The sequence below is a fragment of the Sceloporus occidentalis genome, unplaced genomic scaffold (assembly GCF_023333645.1).
Source record: "Sceloporus occidentalis isolate IW3139 unplaced genomic scaffold, rSceOcc1.0.p SCAF_13, whole genome shotgun sequence".
Classification (NCBI taxonomy): domain Eukaryota; kingdom Metazoa; phylum Chordata; class Lepidosauria; order Squamata; family Phrynosomatidae; genus Sceloporus; species Sceloporus occidentalis.
This window is the reverse complement of record NW_028316993.1, coordinates 10,375,863-10,403,088: the sequence shown is the minus strand read 5'-3', so window position 1 is coordinate 10,403,088 and position 27,226 is coordinate 10,375,863. Positions and strand designations below refer to the sequence as shown.

The following is a 27,226-nucleotide window of genomic DNA, read 5'->3' as shown; positions in this document are numbered from 1 at the left end:
ATACAACTGCTTTGTGAAAATTCTGCTAATAATGGTTATCAGTATTAAGAAAGATTAAAAATAAACAACACAACAGACTGGCAATTCAATAAACTAATACATTAAATTGCCAAGTCATATGCCTTGCTGCAAAGGACTGCTTGAAGACTTAAACTGACCTTTCGACTTCATGACTGACTTAATTTTCAGGGGTGAAAGTAGAGTATAGGATAAAATTTTAGACATTAATGCCACACATTCACATCACTTAGTATTCCTATGTTTCCCTTAAAATCCAGAACTGTGAATACAGAAAGTCAGAAAGAGAGCTAGATGAAGAAAATGGCTATCCTATTTATTCCACAATTCCACCTACATTTAATCTGTTTCCACATATGGAGATCTTAAGGTCTGTAACAAATTAGGGCTGGTTATAACCCCACCCCTCACTTATTATCACAATCAAGAATTGTTAGGTCTTTAGCTTAGTACTCATTTCCTTCTTGACATAATTTATCAATTATTTTGCTAGAATTCTCTCTTCAATAGCAATGCTTTCCAGACAGTGTTACCCCCCCCAAAGAATCCCTAGATATAAATACAGTCATGTGCTAGGATCAAAATTACTATAGGCAACATACAAACCAAATTTGTCTTAAACTATGTACACCTGACTATACAGTCAACCAAAATGGGTGAAAAATTCATTTTATTGAAACTCATAACTCAAAAAATATAAGATGCTGTAGTGTACAATATGTTACACAAAGCACCCTGAGGTGCACATTCAAGTCAAGTAAGATCTTCATCCTCCCACCCGCCTCCCATCCCAATCTTGGTACCCTAAGTACTTGTTTCATATACAATCATGCACATTTACTTTGCAAGAGGAAGCCCCCGCTCAATATTCTGTTATGTAGCACCAAAATATCTATTCTCTCTCTCTTAATTTAACAGGGGGAACTGTGTTAGCCAATACTGTAGACCATGGAGTAGGCAATTGCATCCCTCTGTATCTTGTTGGACTGCAACACTCATTATTCCTCAGTATTGACCATTCTGGGTAGGGCTGGTGGGAGATGCAGTACAACCTTTGGGGGATTACAAACAGACCAAGGCTGCTGTAGACAGACTCCATACATTCATAGGACTGAACAGTCTAAACTAACCTTAGCAACAGTTGCAAAGAACCAAATTAAGAATTTTCCCCATACAGCAGTAGTGGAGGCAGTCTCTATTACTTTTAAATAAAACACAAACAATTATGAACTTCCCACACAAAGATGATCTGGTTTTTTTGTTGGAAAGAAGTCTATGAGGGACGTGGAAAATTTAGATCTTTCAAGAACAACTACTGGTCGTAAATAATGAAGTTGCTTTAAGGCATGGTCCCCACAGTTTGTTAGTGCCTTATCCAATATGGCCCTCAGGTTTTCCAGAGAAGGGATGGGAGAGTCTGTTGACAAGAGGGGCTGTACGCCTCTTAACTGCCCTTCAGCTTTGGGGCCACTGTTCTTCTTTGACATGGTTGTTGTTGCTGCTGCTGGGACATGTTCACATTTAGCCGTGCTCTGTGGCATATCCTTTTTTATGTCTTTATTTTGTTCTACCATGCCACTACTTTCAGATTGTTCAGTTGGCTCCCACTCATGCCCAGAGTCATCATCGTCATCATCATCGTCGTCATCATCTCCTCGTGCCTCACTTTCTTGAAGGAACTTCAAAAATGAAGACTCAAAACCCATTGGTTTGAAGGACTTTATATCAAAGGGCTTAGGTGCCGGCTGCTTCTCCAGTTTGTCTTTTGGAGCAAAAGAGGGAAGCTTCCTAGCATTTGGCTGCAAAGACTTATTCTGCCAGCCACTACCATCTTTCTCCCTCAATAACTGTGTATCTGATCTTGTGCAGGATGAGTTATTCTCTCTTCCATCACCCTTTCTGTCTTGGCACCTTCCAGGAAATTCTCCATCTGTTTTACACTGCTGAGCTGAATCCGCTAAACTACGTCCTTCAAAACATCTGGTTTTGGGATTGTGGATATGTTTTAAAGTGCCTGTACACAAGAAGACACCAGTCTCATTGGTCTTGTCATTCCCAGAACATCTATTTTTACTGCTTTCATTTTCATGATGAAAATCTGTCTGGCCAAGAAGCTCTTCCCTTCCATGCTGATATGCAGAGCGCAGTATCACATCCTGTTTAAAGTTACAATTTGCTTCTTTACTTGAACCCTGACGCTCTTCTAAACAAGCATCGTTTATCACAGTACCACATTCAACAAAAAGTACAAGCTCTTCATACTGCTGTTCTATATAAACACTGGCCATTTGATGGGTACGCTTATAATGTCTTACAATACTGCTTTCCAGTTTTACTACTGAGGGACACCCTTTAATCATGCATGGATACTGTGTTTGGTTGCAGTTGTCTCTGCACATCTGTAGGGCCTCTGCTCTTGTTTTGAAATCATACAATAGCTTTTCTTTATTTTTATTATTGTTCTTCTCAATCTTCTCATTGATCTGTCTCCTTTTCTCACTCATATCATGCCTGAGACATCGATCTTTCAAGCAGCTTCGTTCATGTTCATTTTGAAGGCGATTCCCTTTTTCTTTGGCACCTCCCATGACTCCTTCATAATCGCTGTGCCGGAAATATACATGCTGAGAATAACGGCTGTAAGTTGTGAAAACTCTGTTACACCCATTAAGATCACAATGGATTTCAATTTCTTTATTTATGTCTTCATCCTTAGCATGTTCTTCCATCAGGTGATGCTTTAATTTGTGAAAGGAATAAAATGCAGCAGGGCAGTGAGGGTGATGACAGGGGAATCTTACTGATTCAGATTCAGAAAGCACTTTTGAATCTTCTTCATGGTCAAGTGCGTGAAAATCACTGCAGTGCTTAGCAAGTGATTTAGGACACAAGAACCGCTTGCTGCATGCCTTATCTTTACAAACAAATATTTTTTTACATTTGGCAAGTTCCCTCTTTGTTCTTGCTTTGTCCTTTTCTAAACAGAGCTGCTCTTTGTTATACTGATGTACAGATCTGTAGTGACGAATCAAACCTTTCTGGTTAGTAAATGCAGAACTGCAATTTTTATGAATACAGTGGAATGGCTTGTGGTATTTATGCAAAATGTAACATAGATTTCCTTTGGCAACTGTTCTTTTACTTCCCCTCCCCTCTTGTGCTTCTAGTCCTTTTCGGTGGCTTTCCAATGCAGAGAGTTTTGTCTGTTTCCCAGTTACACAAGTCTCTGCTTCTTCACTAGATTCCAAATCTGTTTCAGAACTGAGCTCTTCTTTCTTAAGATGACATTGCTGTTCACCAGTAAACTTAACTTGGTCATCAAGTTCTTCCTCTGTATTGGCATAGAAAGATGACATTGATGCCACGCTGCTGTTCAGCATATCCTCAGTACAATCACCATCCTCAAAACTTTCATTAGCTAACAGTTTCTGAGTTGCTGACAAATTGCCAAGTTTATGCTTGTTTCTATAATGGACTCTAAGATGTGTTTTCCTTGTAAATGATCTTTGGCAAATATGACATTTAAAAGGTGAATATCGATACTGAAACATGTTCAACTGAAGCACCATCTCTTTTGAATAATTGTGTTTTCTAACATAATGTGTCAATAGCGCTTCTCTGGTCACAAATTCGCAAGTACAACCTTGATGCTCACAGAAAAATGGCTTGGCTGCCAACTGGGTAAGATATTGATATGGTAGTTTGCCTTTGTGTTCTTCAAAGAAATGGTCTGAGGTAGATTCATCTTCAGAATTGGGGCACTTTGATGAGTATGACTGCAAAAACCTGGAAGAACTTCCAAGATGACCACTAGAATTCGTTAAACTTAAATGCTTCAAGCCCAAGAGAAGCTCCAACATTGCATCTTCTGTACTTGATGCTTTAGAATGTTCAAAAAGGGATGTTTCTGGGGAAGAAGGACAAGGTTCCTCCTTTACATAGCTTTTGCTATTAGAGCTTGTATTATAATCTATAATGTTTGGAGAATCAGTGTTTGTATCTGAATGATGGTGGAGCTCTGAGTTAATCTCTCCAGCAGAGAAGTCCTGCAGACTTTCATTGAACTGACTAATATCTTTAGTCTTCAGGCTATACTTCCTTTTAGGTTTGAAATGGTATGGATGAGCCCTTCGAAGGTGTTTCTGCATACCCTTTGAATTTTTGTATGTTGATCCACAGCCTTCAAATCCACAAGTAAATCTTTTCCCATCAAAGTAGACAGCCACATTAGAATATCGCTCTTTTAAATTGGATGGATGGAAGACTTTCTCATGGGGTAATAAAACTTGGGGATCTGCCTGGCCACAATCAACTGTTTCAGTCAGTAAGATCATTTCATTCTCATTGGCTAAGGAGTCAATATTGCTTCCAACACTACCATTACTTTTACCATCAACCTCTCCATCAGATAAAGGCTCTTGTTTAATTTCCAGGATTCCTTCTGTATTTGTAGATCCAGAAGGCAAACTAAGACTCTCATGGAGATGGGGAGGATCTTTTTGTTCAACCACTGCAGAACCTGAAAGGCAGGCAAGACTATCCCCAGAAACATTATCCTCATGCTTAACTGACACCTCCTTCATTTCACCATTTGAAATATGCATTGACAGGTGATTTGTAAACTCAGTTTTTGAATAGTAAAACTTTTTACAGCCATGGAAATTACAAGTGTATGACGCATCTCTAAAATGCTGGGCTTCATGGTGGTAGAGTTGTCCCAAGTCACTGAAAACAATATTACAGCCACTGAGCTCACATTTATAACGCAGATCATCGTGCTGCTGCTTGTGATGTAGCAGCTCATTCACAGAACTAAATCTAGCATAGCAACCCACAGATACACACATGTAAGGCTGAGGTCCATTGTGCACTTGCTCATGTTCCTGTAGATGGACTGCTGACATGAAATGTCGCCTGCAATACGAACACTTCTCACGCCTGTTTTTCATGTCCAAGTAATGCCTTGCATTTTCATCATTGTTTTGGTGCTCAGCTTTCAAGTGAACACTTAAGTACTTGAACTGCTTAAAAACTTTGGAGCAATCTGTGCCTGGGCATGGGTACAGGTCTCTGTCTTGCAGGTGGCAATTTTCTAGCTTGCTAAATGTAACATAGTCTTGTGGATCAATTCTGGGTTTTGCACAAGGAATTATTTTCAATGGCTGATTTTTTCCAAATGCTGAAGAAGCAAGCCTTGAGAGACTGCTCTTTTTCAGTTTTTCTTTCTTTATCAGCATCTTCTTCTTTGCACGGTATTTTCTGCTAGGAGGCATTTTCACATGCTCCATTACATGACTCACAAAAACATCCTTCTTCTTGAACTTTTTAATACACACTGGACATGTAAAAACACCATCTTCCATGTGCATCTTAGAATGGTGGAGTATTCTGGCTTCTATGCACTCCCTTTTGCAAATGACACAGAAGAACTTGTACTGAAGCCATCTCTGGTATCTCTCTGAGGAGCCAATTGGCTTTTTGATCCTCACTCTCTCTTTGGGCTGATTTAGACCTTCAAAATTGTTGTCTTCCTTTCCTTCTTCACAATCACTCAGGAGACTATCCAGCAGTTCAGTTTCATTGAATGACATCTCATTACAACTCAGATCATCCTCTGACTCAGAAACTTCTTTTCCTAACAATTTGAGACAATGTCGTCGCAAAGTCTTCCAGTCCCAAAATTCTGGATCAAATGGCCAATAGGCTTTCAAAGCCAACAGGAGCTCACAACGGAGTGAGTTTGGAACGGGTGCAGTTTCTTCATCAAACTTCTGATCTGGTAGCAGGTAGAGCTCTTCTAGCAGATTGTATCCTTCTTCTGTTGGCTCAAGCAAGTATTCAGTGAGCTGGCATGCTCTTCTAACCTCAAGGTCTTCTGGCAGAAGGCATGCAATTGTTTTGCATACAGAGGTCTTCATATCATCATTTTCATTTGATCTGAGCTGCAGGGCTCGTACACATAATAAAACTGAGACAGCCAAGCCTGCTTCTTCTGCCTAATAGAAAAATAGGGGAGGGGGGAGAGAAAAAGTATATGTTATTTTAACTTTTCCCCTTAGAAATCATGTGATTTCTTGATTTTAATATTTTGAATTGTATGTTTTTAGATAATGATATTGGATTGTAAACTGTATTAATGTGTGTTAATTAGTTTTAATGTGCTATTTTATCTCTTATTGTAGCCGTCTTACTGATTGTACACCGCTTTGATCTATAGGAAAAACAGTCTATAAATAAACAATTTATTTATATATATTGTTTATTATTATGTTGTTCAGGCAATACTTGGGGGAAGGGAATCTGTAGACACTCATCCAGATATTATATCCAATAATCAGGCTGCTCTATCTTGAGGTTGTAAGACTAGAAGTTATTACAGTGGAATTAATTTATTATTATTATTATTATTATTATTATTATTATTATTATTATTCTGCCTTTCCCAAAGGAATCAAGGTGGATTACATAACAGAAAACAACAACAAAATGCAAATTACAATAAAATCACATTTCGAAATAATCCCTACCAGTCCTGGGGAATAGCAAAATAAGGACTCAGCAAATGCAAACGGGAAACCATTCAGAGTCAGGGGCTTTCCCAGCAGATAATGATCACCAATTAGCAGACATTAATCCTCGTTTGCATTAGCCTCCCAGGCTGAGGCCAGCCATCAGCACAGAACAATACACAGGCAAATCACCCCAGCATTCCCAGGCTCACAGAGTATATATACACCCATTTTTTCCAGGCAAAGCATTCTCTGAAGATGCCAAAGTCACAGATGCTGGCAAAACGTCAGGAAGAAACTTTTCAGGAACATGGCCACCGAGCCCGAAAAACCCTCAAAAAACTATGGATGCCGGCCATGAAAGCCTTCGACTTTACAGTTGTAGCTGAGGCTAAAAACTACAAGATAGTGCACAGAGACTAGAAGGAAAATCTACTCTGGTCTACAGCAAATAAACATTTATGAAGGCCAACACAAAATGAATCCAATTTATTTTATGACAGTCTTCAGCCAATGAAGTCTACCCTGATGACCAAAGCAGAATACATCACCAAGTTATTCTATTAGTGTAATATATAGGTTATTTTTGTGATTCTTTCTTTCTTCCAAAGACAGTTAAAAACAGTAAGCACATCACAAACAAGCACGTACTTCAGCTTGTATGACTCTTATCAGAAAGAACAAGTGCTGCAACGTTCTTGCAATAATGCCAAATTGCCGACATCGCTCCAGAAAAGAGTCTAAAGATGGGTCAATTCTTCTTTGCAGTTTGCTCCAAAATAAAGTCAGTTCCCTAGAGAAAGAGAGAGAAGAGAGTGCGTTTGAACTAATCAGGTGATTAGAAAGAGGATGCAAGGTAGTTCAGATATATGACATTTTACAGTTCAGCGAATTCTATAGCACACAATACAGTAGGATTCCAGGCTTGCAGAATACTGGAAAACAATGGAAAATAATCCAATTAACACAGATACTGATAAAGATTCTGGTCTCAGCAATGGAAGATGTAATAGTGCCTTCTTTCTCCCAAAATTTTTGACCCCATATGAGGACACACTCAATTATTCTGAAACAGCCTTGTTCTCCAAGCCTCATTTTTACCGTTTTCATACTAACCAGGAGCAGATGCTTCTCAGTTTCCTCCCCATCACAAACACACAATTGAACAAGGGGAAAATATGCAAGTCTGATGTTCTCCACTGTTCAGTTATAAATGTCCCAATCATGATATAGAGGATCATTTGAATGAACCCCAAGTTCTACATGTGGCTGCGCAACTTCAGCAGGTGAAGCGTCTAATTTTGCCCCAGCACAAAACCCCAACTATGGATGCTGTAGACACCATTTTGCCTGTTAGTTCTTGAGAACTGGAAAATATGTAGTCACAGATTTAACAATACAGCAAACAATATACCAAAATATCCTTCTTGCCACCCCCACCTACTTTCCAGTCCATGGCTCTAGGTACCTTATAACAGTTAAAAGAGCCATAGGTAAAATTTTATTTCATACAATAGTTTAAAATGTAATTAAACTACCAAAAAAATTAAGAACAATTTATACAGAATGAAACATTATCATGCTTCTGTTTATTTGATTATTCACCAGCTAGATGGCTTACTTGTGAGAGAACAGCAAAACCACAAATGTGGAAACTTAATATATTTATATTCACCACTTACCAAGAGCAGTATACACTTGCACTTTGAAGCTGCTGAGTGAGGTACGTTGTGCAAAGAATAAATGCAGTACTCTCTTGGCCCTCAGCTTCTAGGTTACATATCATATCGAGGATATCTTTGCAGTCCACCTTGGCAATCTTTTTTTAAAAAGGTAACATAATTAATTTGTCAATATTCATTCATTGAGATCTTCCTTTTTGAACAAACAAAGTGGTTGAAGAAGAGTCTATTCCTATTTTGGCACATTAGTTCAGAAGCTCTGTTGTGTGCACCAAAAAGCATTCATAAACTGGCATCTATAGTATGATAGAGCCAAACATGACAAAACAGTTTGGCTCTATTAATCTATAGAACAGAGGAAAAAGAGTGGCCTTGACACTCCTTCCAGTCTCTCAACACTGTATTAGTATTATTCTCAACTCCTCCATATTCACAGGACCACTCAGTTTCTGGCCAAAAGGAAAAGGAGGAGGAGGGAATTTGCTTTTACTTAAAACTTCCAGGAATAACCATTCCCCTTGTACACAGCTTACAAAGCCCCACTGAATTTTTTTTAACATAAAAAATACCCATTTCTCAAAAGCAGAAGTGAAGTTCCTAACAGTTTTGTTTTTATGGCTTACAGCACTTTTGGCAGTCTATACATTTCCCTAAAGGTCTCAGAGCCGAAACAACTTGCCCCCACATCTACTGCTGTTGGTCACATCAACCTAAGAATAGTAATCACCTATCTGGATTGTTGACCAAATGAACAAGCATTGACCCACCAGATCATGTGAGGTCTCAATGAATTATTGTTTGCAAAATTACTCTAAAATTATTTCAACAACAAAGCAAACAAATGCCTTTTAATTACTTATGGCTCCTCACATTTAATTACCTATGGCTCCTCCCTACACAATCCACCCCGCACTCTTAGAACATCACGGAAGAAACTATTGGAACATATGAAAACTGGACTAACTACAACTTCCCATAAAGCATTTACAGCTGCGGCCCCTAAATTATGGAAGAACTTACCGTAAGAGATCCATCTCGTTATCACCTTAGAAGCCTTTTAAAAGGCACTTAAGATGGATCTCTTCCGGCGGGCCTATCCACCTGACCTTTTATAACTGATTTTATAGAACATTCCCATTCTGACTTGATGGCACGGAAAATTGACGACAATTTGGCCATTTTTGGTGATTGGTAGTAATGTTGTTGTTTTACTGACTATATTTTTAGATAATACAGTATTTTGTATTGTATTGTGGTTTTTATTCTTTGCTGTAATCCCGCCTCAATCTGCAGGGAGAGGAGGGAAATACAAAAAAATATATTATAATTATGATTATTATATTACAAGCGAGCTGTTTGCAGTTTTGGAAGAAGTGCAATTTGCTGTCACTTCTATGCTTGCAATCGCTTAAAAACTTTACAATCAGTTTGGAGTTCTCTCAAAATCACATAGAAGCATTCATGTTTCACTCCCTACGAACCTAATACAGAATTGACCAAGAAATAGTTGGTGAAGAGTGTTGAAAAACAAGAAAAGCACAACCAAAATGAACTGCAATGCTGCCCGAACAGCTGGTGACTATTGCAAAGGTTTATGTCTCTAAACTGGACAGCTATTCATATAGGTTCTCTTGCTTTTGTTATGATGCAAAAAGTCAAACAGAAGCAAAACTACTGCTTAAACCAGAGCAAAATGAAAGCTGCACTGCTATTAAAGGACTTCTGTAAGAATCAGTTTTTAGGTCCTACGCTGAGGGAAAGGAATTATGTACTGTATCTGTCTAGATCAGAGGTTCTCAACCTTTGATCCTCCAGCTGTCTTGGACTTCAGCACCCAGAAGCCTTTGCCAGCATTGTCAATGACGAGGGAATCTGAGAGAGGAGGCCAAAAACATCTGGAGAACCAGAGGTTGAGAACCGCTGCTCTAGATGCTGTTGGTTCTGCCAATCTCAGTAGCCCCAGTCAGTACAGCCAACAGTGAGAAATGCTGGGAGTTGCATTCCAACATCAGGAGGGGGTTGAGGTGGGATTCCACCCTTGTCCTAAATAGTAGAATAGGAGCTAGGATCTGCCTGTCACATTCAAAGATTTAGCCACAGGTATCACTCAATGGTCATACTGTTCCAAGAAAAATATTATTCTGTCTTGTTAGGAACAAGCTACAGCGACTTCCTACTCACCTCTTTGAAGGACTCTTCATTTGGATGCATGGAACACAAGCATGTGATGTAGGCTTGCAGAAAAGGTGATGTATCTGAAATTTCTGTGGAGTCTTTACACAGCTTAGACAAGGAAGCAGCTTGGGGAAGGCAATTTGTCTTCATTAAATGTTTTATTCGCATCTGAAGAAAGGCAGGCCCTTCTCGTTTGATTAGCTTACTGACTATAGGGGGAAAAAGTGGCAACATGTTAGTATGCATAAATTTATCACAAAAATTTTGGTAAGATGCACCTGTCTATTAATTACCTGACTACTTAGCCTATTTTCCTAGGATCTCTGAACTTTAGGACCCAAATTTCAAGTTTCAGTATGTTAACTTTTACTGATGAATTTAACTGCATTTTGAATGCCATCAATGATTTGTAAAAATAGTTCAATCTTTTTCTTTTCTTTTTCTTAAAAAGCCATGTTTAAAACAAAAGAATAACAATGCAAGATCAGGGCACGGATGACAGGGAAAAGATTTCAGTCTACTGAAATGCAAAGATTCCCAAGAAGATAAAGGCCATGCATCTCACCTCACTGTTTTAATGGTAATTACCAGGTAAAGCAATTGCAGTAGGCTAAGCTCACAGTTCTATAAAAGAACACAGTACTCATGACTTCTAGCTCTCAGTGTAGCCCCGGAGGACATATGTACAGTTAAAACTAGTGTGTGAGCTACAGCCACCCTCCCATTAGCAAACAGATTTTCCACTGAAGCAGGTGTTTATTAAACATTTTCTGTTTATTTATGATTAAAACAATGCTTTTAACTTTTATTTTTTTTTAAAAATAGTATAATTTAATTCATATTTTAATTTTTTTTAATTGAAGCCTTTTATATTATGCTGAATACCATCTTGCATTCCAGCCCTGAGGAAAAAGTGGGATATAAAATAAAGAAATAAGAAGACTTGCTGAATTATTCAGTAGAGAATTGTTCCACTGCAAAAGAACAGGTCCAGCTCACATCATAGCACTGGTGTGGCAATGAGCTTTCATCTGCGCTGCAGTCTCAACTCTTACCTTCCTCTGCTTCTACTCGTTGCTGTGATATAATCTTTACAAAAACAGGATTTTTCCAAACACCTTCCTTGCAGATATCAGCCAGAATTTCAAGGCTATTATCTCCAAATTCAAGTAAAGCATTATGGGAATCCTATGTGAGATTAAAAGATAAAAGATTTTTAAAACCACTACTGGAATTGAATTTGTGCTACTGAACTGTGTACAAGGAAATGCTATTTTTAATAATCTAAAAAGTGCCTCTTTCAGAATATTCTATAGTGTTTTAAAGAGTGTTTATGGTAGCCCTACAACCTCTGGCTGCCCTATGTAAAGGGCTTCCTGACAAAACCACCCGTTTCATTGGACACTGGTGCAGCAATCCAAAGAACCCAGCAAGACATGAGGAGGGGAGGATGAGTGGGGTTGTATGAGTTTGCAGACGATCACTGGAACTACATTTACAACTATGCATCCTGTCCTCCTTCTTTGTGGTATCTGTGACTCACACAAATGTGAGACTAACAAGCTACAAGAAGCAGGAGGCAGGAATGTCATTGCAAACAATCAATTTTACTGATAAACCTAACAGTCCCCTACTCATATATGAGAATAATTCTATCAGTACAGTTTCAGAGTTTCAGTGAAAGGAAAACCTAAAACAATAAACAGTACATTGACACGTTCAGGTAAGAAATGAAGTACAGCTTTCCTAAAAGTGGTATCAACTTGAGATCTCAAGTCCACTCAAGTCCACTCGCAATCAAAACATTAGCCAGGAAAGCATAGGAAGCAGCAACTGCCCACACCATCCACTTCAAAAAGTGTTGCAAAGAAATAGGCAGTCCCTTCCTCAATGTCAAATAGTAAATGGTATCCACAAATAAGACCAATGCCCTGTGTACGTCAAGACATTGCCAACATCTCTCAAAATCCGAAAAGGGATTTTAGAGCAGGGAAGGCAGCACAATATCCAAATGAAAGCAAGACACCACCTTTGGTAAGGTGGTGATGTCCAGTCTTAGAATGACTCTGGCAGGATGAAAGCATAAATATGGGTCATCTACCCTCAGGACACAGAGTTCACCAGCCCATCTAACAGTCACAATGGCATCCAGAAATGCAGTTTTCCTTGATTGTAGTAAGAGATCACAGGATGTCGTGTATTCAAAATGTTTCCCAAAGAGCTGGGCTAGAGCTAAGTCCATACTCCACTTTGGCGTCCATACTCCACTTTGGCGTCCATACTCCACTTTGGCATAGGCTTCAACACTGGAGGGTGTAGGTGTTTGTAATTCTAAAGAAACTTCTTAACGAAGATATTCCTAAACCAAGATGGCTTAACAAGCAGTAGAAAATGTGTAGAAATGGCAGCTAGGTAGATGACAGAGATAAGTCTCCTAAAGAAAGGGAGAGTAAGAAGTCCAAAACATTGACTAGTGCTGAGCTCAGTAACAGCAGCAGATAGTGGATGCAGAAACTCAGCAACCCTTTCCCACTTGTAGTCATATGTCCACCTAGACGACTGTCAATGGATGGCTTCAATAACCACCTCTGGTACTGTATCTAGGTAGGTATGATTCTCTACACAGACAGGTGGAGAGTGCTGAAATTGGGATGTCTGCCATAATTGTCAGGAGATAAGCCTGTGTGGAAACCAAATATTCCTTGAGATAGATGGAGAAGGGGAGTGAACCAGAGCTACCTGGACCACCATGGAACAAGTAGGATGCATTCCACTCAGTCTTGGCGAAGCTTGGCAAACACTCTGGTCATAAGAGGGAACAGGGACAGAAACATGTACAGAATAAGAACAAAAAGGTATCTCCTCATGATCATCCTGGATAGCAGTGGAAGTGGATGTAATAGTTCATACTTCTTGGAAACAATAAAACACCAGGAGACAAACCCTTGATGAATTTGAGAGTGGGGAACAGGCTCAATGGTTCCTTTCTGCTAGAGTGTCCACCTCCTCAAATAAGGTGGTGGAGGAAAGGGTTGCACAGAAGATGCCTGTTGGAGAGTATGAATCAAATTCGATAGTGTAACCATGCTCCACCATGCCTTGCCCAAAGGCAGAAGAAAGGCCCTCCCTCTATTCTAATTGCCATTGCCTTGGCCTTGGAGTGAGAGAAGAGGAGGCAGTCACAGCTCCAATATGCCGAGTCCAGAGGTAGAAGAAAAGCTCTCTCTCCATTCCAAACTGCTGTTGCCATGGCCTCAGAAAGAGAAGTTGCCAGTGAAAACGAATCCCCAGAGGACTAACGTGACTTCAGAGCCAATGAGGAATGAATCCAAAGCAAATCTTACTATCAACTGATGAACACAAATACGTTTCCTCTTGAAGTAGCTGCAACAACAGATGAAAGGAACTGGCGGTTTTAGCAGGAACCTCTTTATAAAGTGCATCCAGCAGCGGGCAGAGCTACCACCAAAACACTTTAGAGTGCTACACAAAGTTCCAAAAGAGGCACTGCACAATAATCCATTTGCATGAATCACAGAGACTATGAAGAAGAACTAAAATAGCAAACAAGGAATGGGAAATGTGATGCCTCCAGAAATTCTGACTGCAACATCTTTATTATGAGCCTATCTGGCTGGTCTTTATAGATGCAGTAGTCTTACAGAACAAGTCTGGAGGACACCATGTTGTCTAAAGATACTCATACACTGTAATCAGTTAAAACATGCACTTTCAATCATTATAATATTAACCATCATAACTGGTATTTCATAACTGATAATATAATTGATCATAACTGATATTTCAATCATCATAATGTGTTACTTCCAATTATATTTCCAACTTCTTGCTTTCACCATTACTCAAAGCCTTACTATGACAAGTCTTCACATTTCATTTCATGCACTCTGATGCACAAAACCCCAAACTGTTTATAATTTAATAGTTTTTATTTGGCGTTTCAAGGAAAAAAAGGAGGTGAAAGTCACACACACACACACACACACACACACACGTAAAACAGAATACAAAAATATATGGACAGTTTTAGTTTATAACATCTTCCATTCTCACCACCCTCCTTTTCCTCTATTAAAAAGGCTTCCCGTGTCTCCATAAAACTATTACCTATCTACACCTTGAGTCTTCACTCCACTTTCTTCCTAGTCAAAGCTGATTATTATCTATGATTTAGCTATGTTTCATGTACATAGGCTTAGCCTGAGTTGGCCCTATTTAACCACCATCAAATCCTATAGGTATTAAATCTGTTAACTTGTATAAATGAGCTAACTGCATCATCTTCTCTAGCCACTCTGCACAAGTCAAAATGTTATTAGTCTTCCAGTATCTTGCTAAAATCAGTTTCTCCATATAAGTTGTTAATTTTTAAATTCTGCATTTATTTTGGTTTTCCCATACCACAAATAGCTATGCCGTCCCATTCATGATCTTCCAAATCTAATTCTCTTTTCCTCTCTAATACAATCTACTGTTTTCATTAGGACAAACACGAGGCTTCAAATACAGTTTCAAGTTACCTTTAAAAGCTTTCTGCTATATTGTAAATAAATCATTTGGAAAAAAATTATTGGGATGGTTTGAAATAAGACCAAATAATTTTAATTGCTGAAATTTTCCCTAACCTAACATGGACAAACCGATATTCTGTCATCTTCTTAAATCTTTGCTAACACTATCCAAACAATAATTGTTGATTCTTATCTGATACAATTATTCCAAAATATTTATCTTATTAACAATTTCAAATCCAGTTTGCCTAAATAATTTGTCCCTTTCTACTGAATCTATACTCTTTATTAAAAATTTTGTCATTATTTACCTTAAAACTGGCATATTTACCAAATCTGTTTATTTTCTCCAGAGTTTTCCATAGTTATAACCAGGTCACCAGCAAATTCCTTGAGCTTAAATTCCTCTTTCCTGATTTTAATTGCCCTTATTCCCTTTTCTTTATTCATATACCTATTTAGAATTTCCAAAGCCAAATGAACAGCAATGACGAAGGGCACACTTGTCTGGTGCCTGTCTCTAGTTTAGATTCTGTGAGGGTCCCATTCATTAACCATTTTGCTTTTTGGTGAGAGTAAATTTCCTGAATCCTATCAATATTTTCTCCAAAATTCATTTCACACATTACCTTCAATAAAAAAGACCAATTAAAGTTGTCAAATGTATTTTCTAAAAACTCAGTTTCTATAATTACAATTTGAAAAGACAGAGTTTCTAGGTAAAACAAAGTCGAAAGCAGAACAGAAATGAAATATACTTGCCTGTATGGACTGAAACAACTTTAACAATGGTTCAGACTGTTCTTCGCTTTCAGGCACAGAAAGAAGTAGTTCAAAACAACTCCTGAAATAAAAAGTTACAGAAATAAACTTTTTGGGATTCAGTCTCACTAGTATTCTGATGTAAAGGGATCTTGCAGCACCTTTTTGATTAACTGAAAGATAGAAGTTATTAGAATGAGCTTTTGTAGACTTGGGCCTATGTCCTCAGATGCTTCCTCTTAGGACACTCAACTCTCTCTCTCTACATTTCATCTAAATCCAAGTAAGCTGGTTCAATGACAAACAGGTGTCTGCTGTCGTTAATGGAATGGATAAGGGCAAACAAATTGAAACTCAATCCAGACAAAACATAGGAGCTCCAGATCAGATGAAAGATGGGGGAACAAGGATTCAGCATGTCCAGGGTATTGTTACAATTACTCTGGAATTCTTCTGGAATTCTGCTGGCAGCTTGGGCATACAAATCTGAGCCAGGATGCCCATGTTTTGGCAGCTGCTAAGTGCATTTGCACAGCTAACACTATTGTGCTAGCTGCACATGTCAGATCCAACTAGAGTGACGCATGCCTTAATTACATCCTATATGAATTACTGTGACACTCTCTAAGTGAGGTTTCCTTTGTAAACTGCTTGGAAACTTCAGTGGATACAGATGCTGCAGCCAGACTACTGACAAAAGCTGGCTATAAGGAACACATACAGTAACTCTCTTGTTGAAACGGATTCACTGTCTGCTGATCTGTTTCCATGCCAGCAGAAAGGCAGGAAACATATCAATTATATAGACAGATAGATAGATAGATGTTGGCATACAGCATGGCATGTTAACAGCAGCAAGCTCTCAAAAACATATTCTACCTAAGAAAATCACTCAGGTACATAATAGTTACTTAAATTACTGACTGTGTATATCTTTTTAGCTGATATTGTGTTTGAAAGAACTAACTCCCTTATGCAAGTTTAGCAATCTTGCCAGTTATATCATGTATATATGCTAGTGTAAAGTGTTCATCAGTCATGCTACTTAAACCCACATTTTTTCTTACAGTTGCCAAAATTTGCTGGATTTGGTCCACTTCCCATCTAAATCAGTGTGAAGCAAATTTTAAGGATGTCAGCGATTAGACAAACTTCTATTTCATTCAAACTGTAAGTGAAATCAGCCACAAAAAATCAAAGCAAAGCCAGATAAATTTCATAGCTGTTCGCCAAGGACAAACTGGGGAGGAGGATGGACTGCATACTCCAGCCACGTCCTTCCCTGCTCTCCAATCATTTACAACTAGCCCAAGGTCACCCACAGTGGGTTCCATGGTTGAGAAGGGATTTGAACCCTGGTCTCCAGAGTCATAGTCCACCTCTACACCACACTGGTGCTCAGAGACAGGTAGACATGACAGTTTTCAAAGCTCTCCTAGATGCCACATTTCTTCATTAAAACTGAATGGCTCAAATTATACTTACAGCACTAGCCTGCCAAGTACTAGAAGAACATCTTCACATTCTGTAGTCAAGTACGGTCGGGCACTGGCAAAGCTTTGAATGGCAACTCGATAAACTTCCAGGAAAGGCAAAATGTGCTCAGAAGCACCCCGATTGCCAGCATACTGCAGCAATATCTAAAAAAGGAAACAAATAATAGGGTAATTTTTTCATAAACTCCAAAAAGAAAAGAAAAACCATTGAAAGCAATGGTATAATTAAATGCTGAGGAAATTAAACTTTGCAGCTTGTCTCAGAAGAAAAGACTAAGTAGCAGATTGTCACTTTATACTTTGTGTCTCCTCCTAAATTAGAGCTACTAATATTAATTAATACTATTGTATGGGGCCCGAACAGACAGGCCAAAATAAAGCTGCTTCGGGACACTTTGGTGGTATGCTGTTTAAATGACACACATCTTAAGAGGCCAGAAGCAGCGCCAAAGCTGTGCTCTAGTTCTTAGGACTGGAGCATGGCTTTGGCATGGCTTCTGCCCTCTTAGGATGCATGTATCATTTAAACAACATACCTCCAAAGTGACCCGAAGCAGCATTATTTTGGCCTGTCTATTTGGACCCTATTAATAATAGGATTTTTATTTATATCCTGCCCAATCACTGGGAATCCGGGCGGCTTACAACATTGGGGATAATACAAAGCAATAACAATAAACATGAAAATAATAAAATATAACATAGCAATACATAATAAATCATAATAGTAATAATAATTTCACAACAATTCAATAATAACAAAGAATAACACAAAAGATTACATTTAAATCAATAATTATCAAAAGGAAATCCCCATTAATTAATATTAATATTATTAAAAAACTAATATTAATTAATACTGTTCATTAAAGGGTTTTAGTGCCACAAAAATGGAATACCGCCATGGACTGGAAGCTCTGTTTACCAGTGTATTGTAGCCACAATACTGAACTCAAACAATCTCTACAGGCCAAAGTTACAATCCACCATGAAAATTCACATAAAGTAATGTTTTAAAAGTGTGGATTCTATCACTCATCTAAGCTTTTCCATATGGGAATTGGGATATTACTTTGTTGAGAAGGCATGAGCAATTTCTAAAAGACTACTTATTCACCTGAACTACCAAGGGCCACATGCACATCCCAATACTGCCAGATCTGCGACAAAACAATGGTTGTGTCTTAATTTTAATGCGTATCTCCCCCCCCCCCCTTTTAAAACAAGGCACATGCTCCCAAAAAGACTTCTGGGAGGCTTCCAGGGGTATGAATTTGCTTGTAAACCAGATGCATACAGATCACACGCATTGTTTTTAATTTTTTAATGGCATTGCTAAAGGTGAACGGTTGCTTTTTTCACAGTTACAGAGGACAGGGCTGTATGATGTGCAGAGGATTGCATCCAGCCCACATGTTGTTTGAAAAGACCAATTTTGCTGAAAGAACACATGGCATCTGTACTTTCAGAACAAATGACACAATCTAAGCAGGGCTTCTCCCAAACACAGCTGGACTCCACAGAATTGAGCTCCACATGGTATATATGCAAAGGCAACATAGAGCCAACCTATGTTGGATACAAATGACCCAGGGTTGGCTGGTTTAAACAAAGTGGGCTTAAACCTTGGTTTAATTAAAACAAAACAACTTAAAAAAAAACCCTCCTAGTTTTTAAAAATGGATTATTCATATTTTTAAAGAGTCTGGCTATTATTATTATTTTCCAAGTCTCCTATTGAAAGAATGATTGTATGAATTTAAACATCTTAACTTTAACACTTTATTGGCAATTGTTCATTGTTACACCAGTATGCTTTATTACGGTATGTATAGTCTACAAATATTCAGATTTAATAGGAATAATAAGCAGTAAAAAATTGTGTTTTATTGAAAGACATAAGTCATATCAAAGCCTAATAACCTTGAAGCGTTAGTGTTAGAAAGCATTAAAACATGGTTGATCAAGCTTTCTAATACATATGTGGCACCTGTAACAGACCTGTTTTGCCATCTTTCTGTTGCTAACTGCATCTTGGGGAGGGGTTAGGTTAGGAAAACAGTTAAGTTAGTGGCTCCTCCTTCTACTACCCACCCAATGGCTGCTTCTAACCAAAATGTCCAAAATGCTGATGATATGACTTGGCTTCTCAGCAAGCTTTACTCATATTCTATTTCTATTTCTTCTAATTTCTTATTCCTATTCTATTCCCATTTCTTCTAATACCCATATACTGTATCAGTATTATATACTGAACAACTACAAGCATTACAACACTGCACAGGTAATTAACAGTTTTTAACTGCCACATCTCCATATTTAAAAGGACACTGGACTTTTGGTTTCACATGGCAAACAAGCCAGGGGTTCACACCACACTTATGAGTCCGCTCAGGAATTTTTCTGAAGTCAAAAACCTAGTGGGCATCCGCAAACTCACACAAAGCAACTACTTGTCAGAGCTAGGGAAAGTGTCTCAGACTCAACCAGGCTTCTGTGGATTATCAGAAAGCTTTAATGAATAGACAAGGAAGAACCAGGTAGTAAGGCATCTTTGGACAGAACTGAAGAAACAAGGACACACACATAGCTAATAAAAGCATTTGAAAGGCATTAACACAATCCCATAAAATTGGCAGATTAAACATTACATCAGTCTCAAAACAATTGCTCATTTGGTTGAATCTTCTTCTTTCCCGAAAGGCTTAGCTTAGTTGTGCTCATTGCAATTGTTAGCAATAACAGAGGCCTTCAAAGCCTTTGAAATGTACTTGCTATTGCTATAAACACTCCCCACATTCCTTTACCACTACTTTCCCATTCCACTGGCAGAAACATCTTCTTGTTATATGACATCCATTTGGTACTCTATATACATTTCAGATTCTGTGTTATTACATTTTGGCTCTCTTCTAATTGCTATAGAATTTCTATAGGATTTTATAGTGTGTTTTACTTGTTTTAGTGTTATTTTGAAATGGCCGAAGGGCTAATCAATAAACCTTTCTACAAACACTGACAGAAACATCTTCTAGTCCAAAATCGACACATGATGGAGCTACAACTGGGTTTCATCCCATAATTAACCAGATACATTTTGAAGAGAAACCTCTCATATGGATCAAAAAGTGGTTAAAGAATGGGAAAGACAGGTTCTTCAAGTGATTATCTGTGAACTCCCACAAATGAGTTATCTGCATCTGCACAGTGCTTCACTTGGAACTTTGAAGAGCTAAATAGAGAACTTTGACCATAACTATTTGCTATTTAAAATGGAAAGGAACTGCGCCCTCCCTGAAGGCATCCAACTCCATCTTGGCCTCAGAGGGGGAAAGAAGGTAGGCCAATGCCATCAGGCCTATCCTTAAGATACAGATCCCTCCATCTGTCCATCTGCCTTGGTCCAGGACTCAGAGGGAGAGAAGAATGCTGGACCTGATCCCCTTCCCCTCAACCATTCCCTTCTCCTTCTGTGTCGGGTCTTAGATTGTAAGCATGAAGGCAGGGAAACGTCTAATTAAATGATTTTATGTACAGTACTGTGTAAATTTACAGCGCTATATAAATAAAGCTTAATAATAATAATAATAATAATAATAATAATAACAACAATAACATGCTGCCTTTGCTGAAACATACTCAGCACCATTTGCAAAAATATCAAAGCTAAGCCTGTTAAGATCTAGCTTTAAACCAGTAGAAATGTGTCCTTGTCTTACTATGCTTCTCCATGAACTAAGACTGACTCAAAAACAAGGCAAGTAGCTTGCAATTTAAACAAAAGTTTACTAATGGCTTGAATCTACATATGCTCAGAGGCTATATCCTAACCTAGCTAATGAATAGTTCAGGTAAAGAAGAAAATCTTTGTATGAGAGAGAACTTCCCAAAAAGGGGACTGACCTGAAACACATGGTTTGTCCACCAATTTACAAAGTTATTGCCCTGTGGTTCAGTAGGAGCACATGGGATGTTTGTATGAGGCGAGAAAGCAAGATCTGCATGCAGGAAAATCTATCTAAATAGAGTCTTCTAAATAATTGAGCATTGTGAGCATACTTGGCCACCTTGCTACTTATCCAACTCAAGATCATTTATGACCAACTAAAAACCACTGGTTCCAGTACACTGCTCTTTCCCCTTCTTTGCAAGAACTAATCGTTTATTCCAACTTCCTGCTACTTCTTTGTGGTCTCTGTGACTCACAGAAATGGGTTATCTATGCCTGCACTCATTCAGAACCTAGAGTTAGAGGTAGAGAACTCTGGCTGTAGTCAACTACTATTAGGCAACCCTATTCCTTGGTTTACTTCAGCTTCCTGACTTCACTTCTTCTACAGCCCAGTAAGCTTTGCCCTTTTTTAAAGGCTCCCTTCATGAATAGCTATGTCCTCAACTAGCTAGTTTAAGAAATGCAACACATGTGGTGCCAAAATCCCAGATTCCTGCCTTCTTTGCTTAGAAGAGTCTCATAATGTTGCCCCTTGTGTACATTGCAAGGCCATTCTAACGTAAGCCCACAAAAATGACTCTTCCTATCTCAAGGCTCTCCAGGCCTTGTGTGCTTTTGAACACCCCTCAACATCGGTGTACACTCAGATCCATCTGGCTGCATCTTCATCAGCCTTAGCCATCTGTATGACCCAAAAGCCACCATAGGACTATGGTAAAATATTCGAATCCTGGTCTCCAGAGTTGTTTTCCAACACTCAAACCACTACACAACACTGGCTCTCTCAGTAACTCTACACATGCTATAAATCTGAACTGGGATCTTAAAAGAAAAGGGAACAAGACTTACACTATGCAATATGTAAAATCAGTACCAACGATCACATAAAAACAAATTTATGTGATCAGAAATGGTAGTGGTTTGAGTGTTGTACTATGACACTGGAGACCAAGGCTCAATTCTCAGCTTGGCTACAAAAGCCACTTGGTGACATTGGAAAGTCATATGCTCTCGGTCTCAAGGGAAAGAAAAGGCAAACCTCCTCTGAACAAATCCTGACAAGAAAACCCCACTATAGGTTTGCCTTTGGGTTGCCATAAGTTAGAAGTGACTTGAAGGCACACAAAAACAACTGAAATAGGGAATCAAAAGTAGCCTGTAAAATGTATATCTTCAGACTACATTTAATCACTAGAGCTGAAAAGGACATGGAATAATAAACCATAATTCAACTTAAACTAGAATTGCTGCAATACAGGATGGGGGACACCCGGCATAACAAGAATACATGTGAAAGAGATCTAGGAATCCTATAGACCACAAGTTGAACCTGAATCAATAGTGTGATGCGATAGCTAAAAAAAGCCAATACAATTCTAGGCTTCATCACTGGAAGCATAGTGTCTAGATTGAGGGAAATAACAGTGCCACTCTATTCTGCTTGGTCAGGCCTCACCTGCAATACTGCATCCAGTTCTGGGTACCACAATTAGCAAGCAATAGCAATAGCAAGTACATTTCTATACCACTTATCAGGGCACTTAAGCACTCCCTAAGCAGTTTACAATTGTAAGCTAATTTCCCCCAACAAGCTGGGTACTCATTTTAGAGACCTTGGTAGGATGAAAGCCTGACTCGAGCTTGAGCCGTTGGCTGGTATTGAACTCACAACCATGTAGTTTGTGAGTGAGTGGCTACAGTGCAAGCATTTAACCACTGCGTCACCAGGGCTGCGCCCGTTGTCGCAGTCCTCAAACCAAAAAGCATGCTGAGAAGTTGGCGCATGTCCAAGGAGGGCAACCAAAATGGCAAAATGTCTGGAAACCATGCCCTATGAAGAGCAACATTGGAAACTAGGGATGTTTAGCCTGGAGAAGAGTTATGATAGCCTTATTCAAATATTTGAAGGGGTGTCATATTGAAGACTGAGGAAGCTTGTTATCTGCTGCTCCAGAGACTACAACCCGGAGCAATGGATCCAAATATAGGGAAAGAGAGTCTACCTCAACATTAGGAAGAACTTCCTGACAGTAAGAGCTGTTTGGCAATGAAGCACACTGCCTCCAAGTGTGGTGGAGTCTCTTTCTTTGGAGGTTTTGAAATAGAGGACGGATGGTCATCTGTCGGGGGTACTTTGATTCTGTGTTGCTGTATGGCAAGGGGTTGGACCCGATGGCCCTTGTGGTCTCGCCCTACTCAATGATTCTATGGGCTTAAACAGACAGGGCAGTAGAAGCGGACAGAGGCTGCTCCAGCCCCGATAGCCCTGGGACCGTGGCAATGAGATGCCACCCGCTGCCACAGTCCTCAACAAGCTACAAAAAGTAAGTGATAAGAAACCACTCCTTTTGCAGTTGGTTTTTGGCCATGTTAGGCAGCCCCAAGGCGGCCTCCGAGTGATCCGGGGGTGTGCATCATGTGCCCCCAGATCAGCCTTTTGGGCAATCTGAGGCCAGTGATTCTTTTTAGCAAATCTGCAATGTGACAGTTCACATGTGAACTACAGATGTGAAGTCCCTCCACCCCCCCAAAAAGATAGGAAAAAATCAGGAAAAAATAATATATTTCTGAAACCCTTCCTAGCTTGCAAATTGGGAAAAATGGGTTATAGATAATTTTGTTTTTAGCATTAATAAATTGCTGAAGTTGTTCATATATTTATGCCTTCAATACTATTCCTAATCATCACATAAAATTTATGTGTGGCTATGCACAATATTAAATCAATGCAATCGTGGCCTTGATTTTCTTTTCTCAAGTCTCTCTATATGCATGAGTATTTTCTATCTGCTTGACACTATGGAGGACTAAAGACCCAGAGGAAGACTATAGGGACATAACGATTTTATGTATTTGACTTATGCTGATAGCTTCTGTTCATTTTATTTTTAATCTTTTCTCTTCGCCTCGTAAACATGCACAACAACCAAATAAATTACTTACTATTGTACTTGCAATACCATTTTAATGATTTTTAATAAATTTAAAAATAAATTCTATTTGCAGATTTTGTATGAATAAAGTGTGCTTTTACTATACCAAGCATCTATGTATACAACTACAATCTCTATGTGAACAAGCTAATCCCAGTAATCTAGTGCAAAAGAACTGCATCGTTCCTTTTCAGCCTGACCCACCTCTAAGTTCTCTCTTATGAAAACAAACTTGCAAAGCCACAAAGCATTTAGACCACCTTGAATTAATTTTTTAAAAGGTGGAATGCATTCATTTTATTTTTACTTATATTCCACCCATGGTATCCAAATATCTCATTATTTAATAACTATTCATTTCCTGCTTACCCCAGTTACATTTCCAGTTGTTGTTGTGTACCACTCCTTGTGTCAAGGCGTTGTTGTGTCAAATAATTTGTGTACCTTCAAGTTGTTTCCAACTTCTATCTTGAAGTATTCTTGGTAAGATTTGTTCAGAGGGGCTTTCTGCCTGTGCCTTTCTCTGAGGCTGAGCAAGTGGGATTTGCCCATAGTCACTCGCTGGGTTTCCAAGGCTGAGCTGAGATTGAACCCTGATCTCCAGAGTAGTACCTTCTTGCCCTCCACATTTATGGCTTTGAATGTTCACAGACATGTCTCTAGGAATGTCTGATCCTCCACTGTGAATCTATGGTCAACTTACGCCAGAAGTTATGGAGAACCTAGAGCTTCCTGAAGAGAGCATTCTTGGCATTTATAGCTCCTCCAACACAACTGGCAGATGTTGACAACAGAGTTGCACTGAAGGGCCACACTAGTTCAATGTTCAACCGCTACACCATGTTGGCTCTCACATTTCCCTATCCTACATCTATTTCTAGACCAGTGATGGTGAACCTTTTAAGAGGACGAGAACCCAAAACCCACTTATTTATTGCAAAGTGCCATATCCCTCTGGCTTTCTAGTAACATACTCTGGCAAACTACATGTGCCCACAGACAGGGCTCTGAGTGCCACCTCTGGCACGCGTGCCATAGGTTCACCATCATTGTTCTGGACCAGTGGTTCCCAACCTGTGGGTCGGGACCCCTTTGGGGGTCAAATGACCCTTTCATGGGGGTCGTCTAAGACCACTGGAAAACACCTATTTAATTACAGTTATGAAGTAGCAATGAAAATAATTTCATGGGTTTGGGTCACCACAACATGAGGAACTGTATTAAAGGGTCAAGGTATTAGGAAGGTTGGGAACCACTGTTCTAGACTATAACCCTTCATATGTGCAAAAACTTGCCATGTAGCTATTTCTAAACCATCATATGATTTAAATGACGCAATATAAACAACAGCACATAATACGGAGACGGCGCTAAAACAGCATTTAGATGAAGAATTCAAATGTTTATGGCCTTATCATAAGGGTAAGCATGCTCTGGAATCACTGAAGGCAAGCAGACAAGATTGTCACTCCTGGTTCCTTTTCTGGGTTCATTGACAGCTTTGTTCAGGGTGGGTTGAACATGAAGGAGCATGAAAAGAAGACTGGCCAGTTTGTCTCCTTGCATGTACCAAAGGCATAGGGATAGTGGGTTCCTCAGGGGATGCAACTGGGTGGCCCAAAGGGTTGCATGCGCCGTTCCCATATCAGCCCCATGTAACCTGTGACCATGCCATTTGGAAAACAATACTCTCTGATATGAAGACACACAGATCCTCACAAGGCATTAATAGCAGGTTTCTTGACTACTTCCAAGCAGTTCTCTATCAGTACAAAGTAAGCTGATCTGAAGAGACCCTTCAGGGACTAGCTTCTAAGCCATCCATATAGATCCCACACTCAAAAGCCATAGCTCCGAAACAACCCAGTTCGAGGCCACTTAACTGCCCTGGGTCAGTCCTACAAGGGACTACTGAGAGCACTGTTTCCTCCACACACGCAAACACACAGCAAACTCCAACTCCCAGAATGCCATAGCGGTGAGCCAAACAACAAGTTGAAGCGGTTCCAAACCGGGTTATCTCTGCAGTGTGGACGCAGCCTGAGGCTCAAGGGGCGGCGCGTGCGTGAGGCTCCTTGTTGCGAGGCTGCAACTGCCACGAACATAAAAGGCGGCACGAACAGCGGCCCTCATCGAAGAAGCCTGGCTCCGATGTCCCCCGGGGAGGATCCCTCTCAGCCCCGCCATAGCAGCGCCCATCTCCCTCAAGAAGGAAGCAGCGCGCGGGCCCTCCGCTCCGCTCCACTCCCCTCGCGGAGGCCTGGGCCTCCTCCTCCTCCTCCTCCTCCTCACCTGACAGAACTCCCGGCAGAAGGCGCCCGAGGAGGCCTGGGCCCCGGCGCTGCCGCTCAGCTCCTCCTGCAGCTGACCGAGGCGGGAGCGGAGGGCAGCCGCCAAGCGCGGCGTCTCCGGCCGCAGGGCCGCGTCAGCCTCGGCGTCCGCCATCTGCACCCGGCCCCTCCGCGCGTAGGCAGCAGCGGATCACGTGACCTCTCTTCTCTTTCCCCCCCGCGCGCGCCCGACGACGTCATCGGAGCGGGACGGCGTCACGTGACCTCCCTCCCTCAGCTCCCGCCCCGCGCGCACTTCCGCTCCCTCCAGCAGCTCCTATTGGTTGCCTGGCCCTTTAAGGCGTGATGACGTCAACACACCGCGCTGGGCGGGACTTGCTTCCTCTTTTCCCTCGCGAGGGCCAATGGGGCGCTGGGGCGGGGCCTCTTTGGGAGGATGACGTCGACGGTTGAAGAGAAACAAACAAAAAGCGCTCTAGGCGTGATGCTGCAGCGACAAGGACTCACACGATCCTCATATTTTTAGCGTTTTTATTACGACTTATTATTATTATTATTTATTCAATAATAAACATATTATTATTTATCATTATTTATTTCAAGCCCTAAAGTCTCCCTAATTTCTCTTGAGCCTTAGAACTTTTTTTTTAATTGAATGTATTTTTTTTATTGGAAAGGAAACAATTTTGGAGGTTGTTTTTTTGTTTTGTTTTTAAATGTTAGAAATTATTATTATTATTATTATTATTATTATTATTATTATTTTACTAGCTTAGATGGTGTTAGAACCACCCGCCGCCCCATTCTTTTACATTTATATTACGTGGCATGATTTGACTCCGTTTAATAATCATAGTTTCTTTTATAATTGATTAA

The 27,226-nt window shown here is 39.8% G+C and overlaps 1 protein-coding gene across 1 annotated transcript; it reads right to left on the bottom strand.

Moving 5' to 3' along the window:
* Window positions 1–313: 313 nt before the first annotated feature.
* RLF (RLF zinc finger) lies at window positions 314–26,633 on the bottom strand. The gene is made up of 8 exons (XM_089478309.1): window positions 26,352–26,633; window positions 17,164–17,318; window positions 15,679–15,760; window positions 11,440–11,572; window positions 10,391–10,593; window positions 8,210–8,346; window positions 7,179–7,320; window positions 314–6,014 (listed from the first exon to the last, which is right to left on the bottom strand). Exons 1-8 carry the CDS (start codon window positions 26,502–26,504, stop codon window positions 1,242–1,244), a joined length of 5,778 nt encoding a protein of 1,925 aa, XP_089334435.1. The 5' UTR covers window positions 26,505–26,633; the 3' UTR covers window positions 314–1,241.
* Window positions 26,634–27,226: the final 593 nt, after the last annotated feature.